Genomic DNA, 14,660 nt, shown 5'->3' on the forward strand with positions numbered 1-14,660 from the left:
GAGGATCAGTGCCACCAATGCTGGAAATAAGGTGTGTGTCTTTCTCTGGGACTAATGTTGGTCTACCCACCATGATATGATATATGGTATATACTGAGTGTACAAAACATTAGGAACAACTTCCTCATATAGAGCTGCACCCCCCCTTTTGCCCTCAGAACACCCTCAATTTGTTGGGGCCTGGACTCTACAGGGTGTCGAATTCGCTCCACAGGGTTGCTGGTCCATGCTGACTCCAATGCTCCCCATAGTTGTTTCAAGATGGCTGGATGTCCTTTGGGTGATGGACGATTCTTGATACACAGGAAACTGTTGAGCATGAAAAACCCAGCAGCGTTGCAGCTCTTGACACACTCAAATCAGTGATCCTGGCACCTATTACCATACTCCATTCAAAGGCACTTAAATCACCTCCTGAATGGCACATATACACAATCCATGTCTCAATTAGCCTACACAATCCATGCCTCAATTAGCCTAAACAATTCATGTCTCAATTATCCTACACAAGCCATGTCTCAATTAGCCTACACAATCCATGTCTCAATTAGCCTACACAATCCATGTCTCAATTAGACTACACAAGCCATGTCTCAATTGTCTCAAGGCTTAAAAATCCTTCTTTAACCTTTCTCTGATTGAAGTGGATTTAACAAGTGACATCAATACAGGATCATAGCTTTCAGCTGGTCAGTCCATGTCATGGAAAGAGCAGGTGTTCCTAATGTTGTACTCTCAGTGTATATATTATACCCGCTGATACATGAAACCAAAACTATCTTATGTCTGAAATCATTAATAATGGACTACAAATAAGGAGCTAACCAGAAGATTATTGAAGCTCCAAGAGCCTAAATGACCTGTGCCACTAACGTACTACAGAGCAGAACTCACTGTAATAATGAATCTTTACCGCCACCTAGTGGAAAGGTGAGATGTTTTAGTGCTGTGGTTCTCAAACTTTTTCGGTTACACTACCACCAACTACATGTTGCTTCTTCCCAGAGTACCCCTGAAGTACCCCGTTGTGTGCATTTAGGCAGTAGGCCTATGGTCTCATGAATCTTGGACAGGTCATTACCCCTAGGGGTCCTGGTACCCCTGGTTGAGAGGCCCTGTTTCAGTGTGTATTGTTAACAAGACTTTACACTGAGTGGACAAAACATTAAGAACACCTTAACATTTAGTTGAACCCCCCCCCCCCCCCCCCCCACTCCCCCTCCCCCTACTACCATACCCCTGTTTAAAAGCACTACAATCTTGTTTTGCCCATTCACGCTGAATGGCACACACACAATCCATGACTCAATTTTCTCAAGGCTTAAGAATCCTTCTTTAACCTGTCCCCCCCCCCCCCCCCCCCCTCATCTACACGGATTGAATCGGATGTTTTGTACACTCAGTGTACACTGTCAGTGACAGATCCCAGTAAAAATGGCATGTATACCCAAATAAAAATATCCTAGTTGTTGTGTACAACACATTTATAGACGACTACCATCACCTGCTGGGCACAAATACATTTCCTTCACTACAAATGTGATTATACACTCAGAACAGCATTTTCAAAATAAACTGTCTTCACACAAGTTTGTATTCAAAACTATTTATTTCATTCTGACAAAATTATTTACAAAAACCCAATACTTTTTTATAGACACACAAATGAATATTTACATCATTACTCTACTGGCTCATTTTCCCCAAAGAGAACAAAATACTGCACACATCCAAACAGTGAAATAACAGGGCTTCTCCAGCCTGGACTAGGGGAACAGGGGGCTAGCGGTAAGGGCCTGGAAAAGAGGGTAAGGGGTTTGTTTTAAGAGCAGGCATATCATTTGCTCTGGACCAGAAAATAGCTTGTGTTGTTAAAGCGAATAACTTCCCCCATCTCCTCTTCTTCCTCCTCTTCATCCTCCTCCTTCCTCTCTTCTTCCTGTGGGACAGGTTCCCCATAGATTGGGTGGTCAAAGTTCACGAGGGCATGTCCTTCCTGGGTAGGCAGGGCTGTGACTGGGGGGGAGGGGCAAGCAGGAGAGGAGGAGACGGGACTCAACCTCCACAGCTTAGACAGGAACCTCTCCCTGTGTCTGAGAGAGCGAGAGAGAGAGGGCGGGTGGAGGGTGGGGAGAGAGAGGGTGTAGGAAAGAGAGAAGGAGAAAGGAGGGAGGAAAGGCAGTGTGCGATGAGAAAGGGAACAAGAGAAAGGGGAAGGTATTTAGATAAATGCTGTTGTGCTTGTTTTTTCTGTAGATGACAAACTTAACAGCTAGTTAATTAACTGATGGTTAATCATGATAACCATAGATGTGTACAGGACAGGGTTTAACATAGATTGTTCAGACTGAATACAGTTATCGTAGTGAGAATGGGAGGATCAGAGTGGAGGTGAAGAGCAGAGGGGAGTGGTTTACCTGTAGAGGTAGGTGGACAACAGAGTGATGGACAGCAGCACACAGGAAGCAACCACCCACAAGACATGAGGCCACACCTCCACATCACCCCGAGACTCAGAGACTGGGAGGGACAGGGAGAGAGACGGAGAGGGGAAAACAGAGTGGTTGGGAGGCAGAGAGGGGGAGGTAGGTCGGGAGAGAGAGAGGGGTCGGTAGGTAGGGAGAGAGAGAGAGGTCGGGAGAGTGTGAGAGAGGGAGGGAGGGAGAGAGAAGAGAAAGGAGGGGGAGGGAGGGAGAGAGAAGAGAAAGGAGGGGGAGGGAGGGAGAGAGGGGGAAGGAAGGGGAGGGGGGGAGAGAGGGGGAGGAAGGGAGGGAGAAAGGGAGGGGAGAGAGGGGGAGGAAGGGAGGGAGGGAGAAAGGGAGGGAGGGGGAGAGAGTGCAAGTGAAAGGTCATGATATTAATAAACTGTTACACTATTATACTGATGTTTGTGTGTGTGTGTGTGTGTGTTTGTGTGTGTGTGTGTGTGTGTGTGTGTGTGTGTGTGTGTACAGTATTTGTGTGAAACTTAAAGAATGGGGTGAGATGAGTTGGCCCAGGTTCTGTGTTTCCTGAAGCACGTTCAGTTGATGAGGTTATGACATTAGCTTCCTGTTATGGCCTTCTGTAAGGTAGGGGGATTTCTGACATTGAAATATCCCACTTAACTCTAACACAAACACACTGTAGCTTCAACCAATCGACATACAGTAGCTCTCTGTCCCACTAACCTGATGTCTCTTCTGTCATACCAGAGCCAGAATCTGTGTTGTCTGTGTAGTCCTGCTGGAGAGACAGAATGAGACAATGTGAGAAAGAAAGATGTCACAGAGAGATTAAACAACTAGGACCACTGTGTGTGTGTTTCTTACCATAACAGTAGAAAGATCGCTGAACGCAGTTGGCACAGGGGCTGTAATAAAGGAGATTCACCATGAACCACACGTACACAGCTAACTGGCTAATAGAGGAGTGTGTGTCTGGCTGGGTACATGAACAGGATCCGTTGAAGGGTAAGGGAGTTGACAGGTAAGCTGTAAAGCTCTGTAGAAGGTATCTGTTAAGACTAGAGACCAGAGCAGAAAGGAAGGAACAGGGAGGGGTTGTCATGACTACCTTTGTCTATGGGCTGGATGGTTCTCGTTAGCCTGGTCCTGGATGATAGTATTGAAGAGTTGAATTAAGCACGTTCAGATCTGGTGTGTGTGTTACCTGTCCAGGTGTTGGCGTAGACAGCCGTGCTCCATTCACTCCAGTGGCCATCAAACTCTTCCTTAGCTCTGAGTTGGATCAGGTACTGTACTCCTGGCAACGCATCTGTTATAGTGTAGAACCGGGCTGTGGTGGTCCCTTTTATCTGCATGCACACACACACACCAACACTTTTGTTTTACTATCCTTATTCACATTTAAAATACTATTTTCCCTAACACCCTAAACCTAACCTTAACCACAACCCCCCTAACCCTAATTATAAATCTAAACCCTCAGCCTAAAATAGCCCTTTTCCTTGTGGTGAAATGTCCCCACTTGAATTGTCCTTGTTTTACTAACCTTGTGAGGACTTCTGGTCACCACAATGATAGTAAAACCAAAAATACACACAGATGACAAAATAGAACAAGTAATGTCTGTTTGAGCCAGAACAGAGCAGGCTAGATGAACAACATGGGTCATTACACCAACACCCAGACAGAGCAGGCTAGATGAACAACATGGGTCATTATACTAACACCCAGAACAGAGCAGGCTAGATGAACAACATGGGTCATTACACCAACACCCAGAACAGAGCAGGCTAGATGAACAACATGGGTCATTACACCAACACCCAGACAGAGCAGGCTAGATGAACAACATGGGTTATTACACCAACACCCAGAACAGAGCAGGCTAGATGAACAACATGGGTCATTACACCAACACCCAGAACAGAGCAGGCTAGATGAACAACATGGGTCATTACACCAACACCCAGAACAGAGCAGGCTAGATTAACAACATGGGTCATTACACCAACACCCAGAACGGGGCAGGCTAGATGAACAACATGGGCCATTACACAAACACCCAGAACAGAGCAGGCTAGATTAACAACATGGGTCATTACACCAACACCCAGAACAGAGCAGGCTAGATGAACAACATGGGTCATTACACCAACACCCAGAACAGAGCAGGCTAGATGAACAACATGGGTCATTACACCAACACCCAGAACAGAGCAGGCTAGATGAACAACATGGGTCATTACACCAACACCCAGAACAGCACAGGCTAGATGAACAACATGGGTCATTACACCAACACCCAGAACAGAGCAGGCTAGATGAACAACATGGGTCATTACACCAACACCCAGAACAGAGCAGGCTAGATGAACAACATGGGTCATTACACCAACACCCAGAACAGAGCAGGCTAGATGAACAACATGGGTCATTACACCAACACCCAGAACAGAGCAGGCTAGATGAACAACATGGGTCATTACACCAACACCCAGAACAGAGCAGGCTAGATGAACAACATGGGTCATTACACCAACACCCAGAACAGAGCAGGCTAGATGAACAACATGGGTCATTACACAAACACACAGACACACCAACACACGCATGCGAAGCCACACACCTGTGTTCCGTGTGGCATGGTGTGGTATCTGAGCTCATAAAGCAGCTCGTGATAGCGGTCTCTCTCTTTCCAGGAGTGAGGAACAGCCCAGCCCACCCTCAGTCTCCTCTCCTGCCCCTCCACACCCCTCACCACCACTGAGCTGGGGGGGTCTGGATTAACTACACACAGGGAGGGTGGGAGGGAGAAAAGGTGAGAGAGGGAGTGAGAGAGTGGGAGAGGAGGAGAATGTTAGCAAGGTGTCTTATTGAGTGGTCTGTTAAGCATGCACACAAACCTATACTCACATCACACACACACACACACACACACACACACACACACACACACACACACGCCTGCACGTACGCACACACATCACACACACACACAAACAGACACACACGCACATGCCTGTACGCACGCACTCATATCACACATACACAGACACACACACACACATGCTTTACGCACACACATATCACACACACACTCACTAATGTCCAGAGGTGTGAAGTCTAGGAGAGGGCTGGTGGTGTTGCCAGCAGTGTTGGTGACACACAGGTAGGCCAGGTGTGGCTCTCTACTCTCCTTCTCTTGATGACCTATAGCACACCAACACCGAGACAGCAGGGCGGAGTAAGAACAGTTGACACGAGAGAATGACCCTGATAGACTGAGAGAGAGAGAGAGTTAGTATTCCACCCACACTGTTCTGTTGGCATCATCTGTATGATAAATTAAGTCATTTAACACAAATTAATGAGGAAGAGGAGAAAGAAGAGGGTGATGAGGAAGAGGAGGAAGAAGAGGGTGATGAGGAAGTGGAGAAAGAAGAGTGTGATGATGAAGCGGAGGAAGAAGAGGGTGATGAGGAAGTGGAGAAAGAAGAGTGTGATGAGGAAGTGGAGAAAGAAGAGGGTGATGAGGAAGTGGAGAAAGAAGTGTGATGAGGAAGTGGAGAAAGAAGTGTGTGACGTGGAAGTGGAGAAAGAAGAGTGTGATGAGGAAGTGGAGAAAGAAGAGGGTGATGAGGAAGTGGAGAAAGAAGTGTGATGAGGAAGTGGAGAAAGAAGTGTGTGATGTGGAAGTGGAGAAAGAAGAGTGTGATGCGGAAGTGGAGAAAGAAGAGTGTGATGAGGGCGAGGAAGAAGGGGGTGATGAGGAAGATGAGAAAGAAGGAAAAGAAGATGTTTGCTCTCACCCTTTCCGGAGGAGGAGGTAGCACTGAGGGACAGGAGTCACCGGTTGACTGGCTGTCCAATCACAGCGGATCTTACTGCTGGGTGACCTCTTATAGCAGGACAGCTTAGGCCTCTCTGGGGGAACTGAAAGACATTCCAGGGGAAAATCCATAATGTTTGTCCGTTGTTCTTATGTGACCATGAATGTCTGCTGCTGATTCACACTTCACAGAACACGGTATGGTTGTCAGCTTCAATGACCAGAGGTGATGAGATTAGACAGAAAGATGCCATCAGTATAACTCACCTGCCACGCTCACCCTCAGAGAGGAGACCAGTTTGCCCCCGCGGTGGCAGCTGTAGTTCCCAGAGTCACCCACCGCCAGGGAGGACAGGGTCAGAGTGGCGCCTCTCCTCCCTAACACCACTACTCCTCTTTCCTCTCCTCCTCTCAGCGGCCTCCCGTTCAGTCTCCACTGAGACCTCCCTCTCAGCCCCCTCACCATCCTCCCTCCCTCCTCCTCTTCCTCATAGTCATGCTCACTGTCCATCGCATCAGTCCACCGATTAGAGGACAGCTCAGTGTCAGCCCCTCCCACTCCGCTGTCTCTGGTTGGTTGGAGCGATGTCCCAGTAAGAGGAAATAGTTTCTGTGTATCTGTATGTCCTGATTGATTGACAGTGTAAAGACTCCGCCCTGTATCCCTCTGCTCTCCTCCTCCTTTGTGCTCCTCCTCTGTTTCATCTTCCTCATTCTCTCCATTCCCTTTGTTAACTTCTCTCACAGTAAGAGTGTGGTTTCCTGCACGAGTGTTCCTGATGACGGTTTTCTCCCTACTGTCTGTCCCGGTATCATCTGTGACAGGAGTGTCTGTTACAGTAAGGACAATAGTGTCCTTTCCAGTAGAAAATGTGTCTATTCCATTATCACTACTGTCTTTTATAGTACTGACTGTAGTTCCATTATCACTACCGTCTTTTATAGCACTGACTGTAGTTCCATTATCACTGTCGTCTTTTATAGCACTGACTGTAGTTCCATTATCACTACCGTCTTTTATAGCACTGACTGTAGTTCCATTATCACTACCGTCTTTTATAGCACTGACTGTAGTTCCATTATCACTACCGTCTTTTATAGCACTGACTGTAGTTCCATTATCACTGTTGTCTTTTATAGCACTGACTGTAGTTCCATTATCACTACCGTCTTTTATAGTACTGACTGTAGTTCCATTATCACTGTTGTCTTTTATAGCACTGACTGTAGTTCCATTATCACTACCGTCTTTTATAGTACTGACTGTAGTTCCATTATCACTGTCGTCTTTTATAGCACTGACTGTAGTTCCATTATCACTACCGTCTTTTATAGTACTGACTGTAGTTCCATTATCACTGTCGTCTTTTATAGCACTGACTGTAGTTCCATTATCACTGTCGTCTTTTATAGCACTGACTGTAGTTCCATTATCACTGTTGTCTTTTATAGTACTGACTGTAGTTCCATTATCACTACCGTCTTTTATAGTACTGACTGTAGTTCCATTATCACTACCGTCTTTTATAGTACTGACTGTAGTTCCATTATCACTACCGTCTTTTATAGTACTGACTGTAGTTCCATTATCACTACTGTCTTTTATAGTACTGACTGTAGTTCCATTATCACTACCGTCTTTTATAGTACTGACTGTAGTTCCATTATCACTACTGTCTTTTATAGTACTGACTGTAGTTCCATTATCACTACTGTCTTTTATAGTACTGACTGTAGTTCCATTATCACTGTCGTCTTTTATAGTACTGACTGTAGTTCCATTATCACTACCGTCTTTTATAGCACTGACTGTAGTTCCATTAGATGTGGTGTCTGTTGTGGTGCTGACAGTGGTTCCGTTAGATGCGGTGTCTGTTGTGGTGCTGACAGTGGTTCCGTTAGATGTGGTGTCTGTTGTGGTGCTGACAAAGGTTCCGTTAGATGTGGTGTCTGTTGTGGTGCTGACAGTGGTTCCGTTAGATGTGGTGTCTGTTGTGGTGCTGACAGTGGTTCCGTTAGATGTGGTGTTTGTTGTGGTGCTGACAGTGGAGGGGTGTACTCCGGTAATGACACTGGTGTATTTTCCATTTCTAGCGATGGTGCTGGTGTGTTTGGCCCTGTTAACCGTCACCTCCAGCCCGTTCACCTCCACCTGACCACTACAGGCCAAGACCAGAACGCTGCCTGGGGACACCACCAGCACCCTGGGAGGGGGGTCTGGAGGGAGAGAGAAAGACATAATGAGTCAATACTGTAGAGACACACAGACATGGACACACATGCAGGCACAGATGTACCCTTATACACACACACGTTGAGGGGTATAGGTTGTGGTTGACTGGGCAGTACAGATAAACAGAGAACACATTGCATAACTGATCACCAACCCCTCTCTCACTTCCTCTTTCAACACATCCCTTCTTCCCTCCTCTTTCTCAAAGTCTCTCTCTTCCATCTCCTTTCAGTATGTATCTTCTCTCAGCCTGTCTCTTCTTGAACAAACTCTCTTTCTCTCTCACCCTGTCTGTCATTCTGTTTCTCTCCTCCCCTATCCCTTTCTCCCACCATTAAAGCTCTGTCACAGAGCTACAAAACATTTGTCTAAATGTTTACTGATTAACATTCTTTACTAAAAATAAACAAATAATATAACAATCTCTCTGTCTGTGGCCCCAACCTCCATAAAGCTGCTGTCACTAGACACTGGAGATTCTCTATAAAGACCGGCAAAAGCCAAACTGGTGACACCAGCTGATAATGTGAAGGAAACCCTGTAGAAACAGAATTATTTAAGGGTTTTGACAAATCTGTGGCATGTTAGTTTACCCTTGGGTCTGAGTAAACACGATTGGCTCCAGCCTTGACAATGTTGGCCTAATACCAATACTGTTCCCAGGACCCTGGACTTTCAAACTTGTCTCATGTTTAGAAAGTAGTATATTTTGTATATCATTTACAAGTGATATCCAGAGCATTCGGAAAGTATTCAGACCCCTTCACTTCTTCCACATTTTGTTACTTTACACCCTTACTCTAAAATGGATTAAAACATTAAAATCCTCATCAATCTACACACAAAATTAGCTAATTTATAAAAATGCTGTTTTTTTTTATATTACATTTACATACAGTTGAAGTCGGAAGTTTGCATACACCTTAGCCAAATACATTTAAACTCAGTTTTTTTACAATTCCTGACATTTAATCCTAGTAAAAACTCCCTGTCTTAGGTCAGTTAGGATCACCACTTTATTTTAAGAATGTGAAATGTCAGAATAATAGTAGAGAGAATGATTTATTTCAGCTTTTATTTCTTTCATCACATTTCCAGTGGGTCAGAGGTTTACATACACTCAATTAGTATTTGTTGGCATTGCCTTTAAATTGTTTACCTTGGGTCAAACATTTCAGCTAGCCTTCCACAAGCTTCCCACAATAAGTTGGGTGAAATTTGGCTCATTCCTCCTGACAGAGCTGGTGTAACTGAGTCAGGTTTGTAGGCCTCCTTGCTCGCACACGCTTTTTCAGTTCTGCCCACACATTTTCTATGGGATTGAGGTCAGGGATTTGTGATGGCCACTCCAATAACTTGACTTTGTTGTCCTTAAGGCATTTTGCCACAACTTTGGAAGTATGCTTGGGGTCATTGTCTATTTGGAAGACCCATTTGCGACCAAGCTTTAACTTCCTGACTGATGTCTAGAGATGTTGCTTCAATATATCCACATAATTTTCCATCCTCATGATGCCATCTATTTTGTGAAGTGCACCAGTCCCTCCTGCAGCAAAACACCCCCACAACATGATGCTGCCACCCCCCGTGCTTCACGGTTGGGATGTGTTCTTCGCTTGCAAGCCTCCCACTTTTTCCTCCAAACATAACGATGGTCATTATGGCCAAACAGTTCTATTTTTGTTTCATCAGACCAGAGAACAGTTCTCCAAAAAGTAAGATCTTTGTCCCCATGTGCAGTTGCAAACCGTAGTCTGGCTTTTTTATGGCGGTTTTGGAGCAGTGGCTTCTTCCTTGCTGAGCAGCCTTTCAGGTTGTGTCGATATAGGACTCGTTTTACTGTGGATATAGATACTTTTGTACCTGTTTCCGCCAGCATCTTCACAAGGTCCTTTGCTGTTGTTCTGGGATTGATTAGCACTTTTTGCACCAAAGTAAATTAATCTCAAAGAGACAGAACGTGTCTCCTTCCTGGGCGGTATGACGTGGTCCCATGGTGTTTATACTTGCGTACGATTGTTTGTACGGATGAACATGGTACCTTCAGGCGTTTGGAAATTGCTCCCAAGGATGAACAAGATTTGTGAAGGTCTACAATGTTTTTTCTGAGGTCTTGGCTGATTTCATTTGATTTTCCCATGATGTCAAGCAAAGAGGCACTGAGTTTGAATGTATGCCTTGAAATACATCCACGGGTACACCTCCAATTGACTCAAATTATGTCAATTAGCTTATCAGAAGCTTCTAAAGCCATGACATTTTCTGGAATTTTCTAATCTGTTTAATAAAGGCACAATCAAGTTAGTGTATGTAAACTTCTGACCCACTGGAATTGTGATACAGTGAATTATAAGCTAAATAATCTGTCTGTAAACAATTGTTGGAAAAATGACTTGAGTCATGCACAAAGTAGATGTCCGAAACTGACTTACCAAAACTATAGTTTGTTAACAATAAATTTGTGGAGTGGTTGAAAAACTAGTTTTAATAACTCCAACCTAAGCGTATGTAAACTTCTGACTTCAACTGTAAGTATTCAGACCATTTACTCAGCACTTTGTTGAAGCACCTTTGGCTGTGATTACAGAGTATTCTTGGGTATGAAGCTTCAACTTGGCACACATGTATTTGGGGAGTTTCTCCCATTCTTCTCTGCAGATCCTCTCAAGCTCTGTCAGGTTGGTTGGGGAGTGTTGCTGCACAGCTATTTTCAGGTCTCTCCAGAGATGTTGGATCGGGTCCAGGCTCTGGATGGGCCTTTCAAAGACATTCAGAGACTCGTCCCGAAGGCCCTCCTGTGTTCTCTTGGCTGTGTGCTTAGGGTCGTTGTCCTGTTGAAAGATGAACCTTCACCCAGTCGGAGATCCTGAGAGCTGTGGAGGAGGTTTTCATCAAGGATCTCTCTGTACTCTGCTCTGTTCATCTTTCCCTCGATCTTGACTAGTCTTTCAGTCCCTGCCACTGAACAACATCACCACAGCATGATGCTGCCACCACCATGCTTTACTGTAGGGATGGTGCCAGGTTTCCTCCAGACGTGACGCTTGGCATTCAGGCCAAAGCGTTCAATCTTGGTTTCATCAGACCAGAGAATCTTGTTTCTCATGGTCAGAGTCCTTTAGGTGCCTTTTGACAAACCCCAAGCGGGCTATCATGTGCCTTTTACTGAGGAGTGGATTCCATTTGGACCACTCAACCATAAAGACCTGATTGCTGGAGTGCTGCAGAGATGGTTGTCCTTCTGGAAGGTTCTCCTATCTCCACAGGGGAACTCTGGAGCTCTGTCAGAGTGACCATCGGGTTCTTGGTCACCTCCCTCACGAAGGCACTTCTCCCCTGATTGTCCAGTTTGGCCAGGCAGCCAGCTCTAGGAAGAGTGTTGGTGGTTCCAAACTTCTTCCATTTAAGAATGATGAAGGCCACTGTGTTCTTGGGAACCATTAATGTGGCAGAATTTTTTTTGTACCCTTTCCCTGATCTGTGCCTCGACACAGTCTTGTTTCAGAGCTCTACGGACAATTCCTTCGACCTCATGGCTTGGTTTTTGCTCTGGCACTGTCGACTGTGGGACCTTGTGGACAGGAGTGTGCCTTTCCAAATCATGTCCAAAAAAGTATTTAGTCAGCCACCAATTGTGCAAGTTTTCCCACTTAAAAGGATGAGAGAGGCCTGTAATTTTCATCATAGGTACACTTCAACTATGACAGACAAAATTAGAAAAAAAATCCAGAAAATCACATTGTAGGATGTTTAATGAATTTATTTGCAAATTATGGTGGAAAATAAGTATTTGGTCAATAATAAAAGTTTCTCAATACTTTGTTATATACCCTTTGTTGGCAATGACAGAGGTCAAACGTTTTCTGTAAGTCTTCACAAGGTTTTCACACACTGTTGCTGGTATTTTGGCCCATTCCTCCATGCAGATCTCCTCTAGAGCAGTGATGTTTTGGGGCTGTTGCTGGGCAACACAGACTTTCAACTCCCTCCAAATATTTTCTATGGGGTTGAGATCTGGAGACTGGCTAGGCCACTGGCTAGGCCATACATATCATTTTTTCCCCCTCAGAACATAGCTTTTTTTGTGTCAGCAATTAGACATTGTTCTTAGGGGGGCCTAGTTACCCCCTAGTACCCTATCTCTGTAAAATGTCAACAGAGCACTGAGCTTACCAAAAGCCTTTTACATGCAATTCAGCTCATGTCATGTTAATTTAGCTTTTTGCGACTAGCAGAAACAACTTTGCAGATGACCACCACAACATGTAAAATCCTCAATAGTCCATATGAGAAGGCAACACCACTCTGTCTACAAAGTTCTATATTTAGGTTACGAAATCCAACTTTTTGGATATAATGCTAATGATACAAACGTATGTGGACACCCCTTCAAATTAGCGGATTTGGCTATTTCAGCCACACCTGTTTCTGACAGGTGTTTAAAATCGAGCACACAGCCATGCAATCTCCATAGACAAACATTGGCAGTAGAATAGCCTTACTAAAGAGCTCAGTGACTTTCAACGTGGCACTGTCATAGGATTCCCCCTTCCCAACAAGTTAGTTCATCAAATGTTTGCCCTGCTAGAGCTTCCCTGGACAACTGTAAGTGCTGCTAGAGCTTCCCTGGACAACTGTAAGTGCTGTTATTGTGAAGTGGAAACCCCTTTTCCATCTGTTCATCCACAAATCAAAGCCTTTACTTATGCCAAAATTTTAAGATGGAACATTTAAGAAAAATGCATCCATGCCTTTATTTCCCCCAAAATATAAACTCGTAGCTTTCATTTGATATGCTCCAAATATCTCATTTGATAACTTCATGGGGACTCTTCCATGAAAATGCCCCTTCTTAAAATATATTTTATAACATAAGGAAAGTGACATTTCATCACCATAGCGCGTTCCCCGCTCTGGGCAGAGTGGGTGGACACCCTAAACATAACTGAACATAAAATAATTAGCCTATAAGCATGAAACAAGATCTATTAAATATTTGATTGATATAATCCAGTAATAAAATAAACCTACCTCTCCGCGGACAGGTCCCGTCCAGAAAGCAGTGGACTGTCAGCGCAGACAGGAGAACCGTCAGCCTGATCCACGATGGCATCTTTACGCTTCTTTCATACGAGTCATCTCTGTGTCGGTAAATCCAATCACACCGTATCAGTAGACTAGATTATAAAGCTGCTCCCTTTCAGACATCAATTAACACTCATTTGAAACGCAGAAAAAAACCGTTATACAAGTTGTCCCTGTTCCCGTACAAGCTCTCCAGACTACCTCTCCGCTGGACTGAGTCTGGACTGCCGTTATGAGCAGCTGTTGATTTACATAACTCAAATAGATCAGACCACCTTCTGTGTTTTAATAAAATAACAGAAGCGAAGACATCACCAGATCTGTTGTAGAAACCTTGCAAACGACGAAACGGGGAGGGAACTACATTAATTTGTCCTAATAGCCTAATTACACCCCAGGCATCAACTAACCCCCCCTCTCTCTCTCTCTCTCACACACACACACACACACACAGTCCCAACGGGCTCTATTCAATCCGTATCGCGGAAGTTCAGCTTTACAGCGTGATTGAAAAGTCAAGGTAATGTTCCCGCTTTAGCGGAGACAGTATTCACGGTAAACGCTGCATGTTGGCTCAATCGGAAATTACAATTACAAGTTTATCCCGCAATATGTAACGATTCAGCGATACAGAGAGAATATATCCCCAAATCTCAGTTTCTTCTGGTCAGACAACATTAACTCTCAGAAATCGGACATTGCGAAAGTACAGATAGTGTCGTGTCCATGTGTCAAACTCCTTTCCAGATAAAACTGTCCATGTTTGAAGGGCCAGAAGCACTTTTGCGAGGCCAGCGCGCTGGGGAGAGTATGTGACAAAACAAACACTAGGTTTACGTAGTACACTGCTTTTTCAGGAGATTGAGCAAACATTTTGTTGTAATCTTGACATGTCCTAATGACATGGTCAGTAATAATAACCTGCTTCTCCGAAGGCCACGTTCATCTTGTTTTGTTCTTTTGGTTATGGAGATAAGGCCCGGGTTGCGGTTAAGAACATTGAGACAAACGTCTGTAAAAAGTGCTATAAATTGGTTAGATTGATTGTTTCCCTTATTATAAACAT

General features: G+C 44.6%; 1 protein-coding gene across 3 annotated transcripts; it reads right to left on the bottom strand.

Annotated features, from left to right (window-relative positions):
• Positions 1 to 1,590: 1,590 nt before the first annotated feature.
• On the bottom strand, positions 1,591 to 14,420 carry LOC149984436 (uncharacterized). Of its 3 annotated transcripts, none has more exons than XR_016492451.1 (10): positions 13,541 to 14,420; positions 6,544 to 8,493; positions 6,257 to 6,380; positions 5,550 to 5,728; positions 5,074 to 5,234; positions 3,652 to 3,796; positions 3,312 to 3,505; positions 3,171 to 3,225; positions 2,418 to 2,520; positions 1,591 to 2,093 (listed from the first exon to the last, which is right to left on the bottom strand). XR_016492451.1 is itself a non-coding variant. In XM_036963718.2 (10 exons), exons 1-10 carry the CDS (start codon positions 13,620 to 13,622, stop codon positions 1,838 to 1,840), a joined length of 3,093 nt encoding a protein of 1,030 aa, XP_036819613.2. In that variant the 5' UTR covers positions 13,623 to 14,420; the 3' UTR covers positions 1,591 to 1,837. The 3 variants fall into 3 exon arrangements, 2 of the variants coding, with proteins under 2 accessions (XP_036819613.2, XP_036819611.2); XM_036963718.2 differs by having other exon boundaries at positions 3,171 to 3,222; positions 3,312 to 3,352; XM_036963716.2 differs by having other exon boundaries at positions 3,312 to 3,352.
• Between the last annotated feature and the right edge of the window lie 240 nt (positions 14,421 to 14,660).

This window comes from Oncorhynchus mykiss, chromosome 3 (genome assembly GCF_057628025.1).
Source record: "Oncorhynchus mykiss isolate SJ-2025 chromosome 3, ASM5762802v1, whole genome shotgun sequence".
Lineage (NCBI taxonomy): Eukaryota > Metazoa > Chordata > Actinopteri > Salmoniformes > Salmonidae > Oncorhynchus > Oncorhynchus mykiss.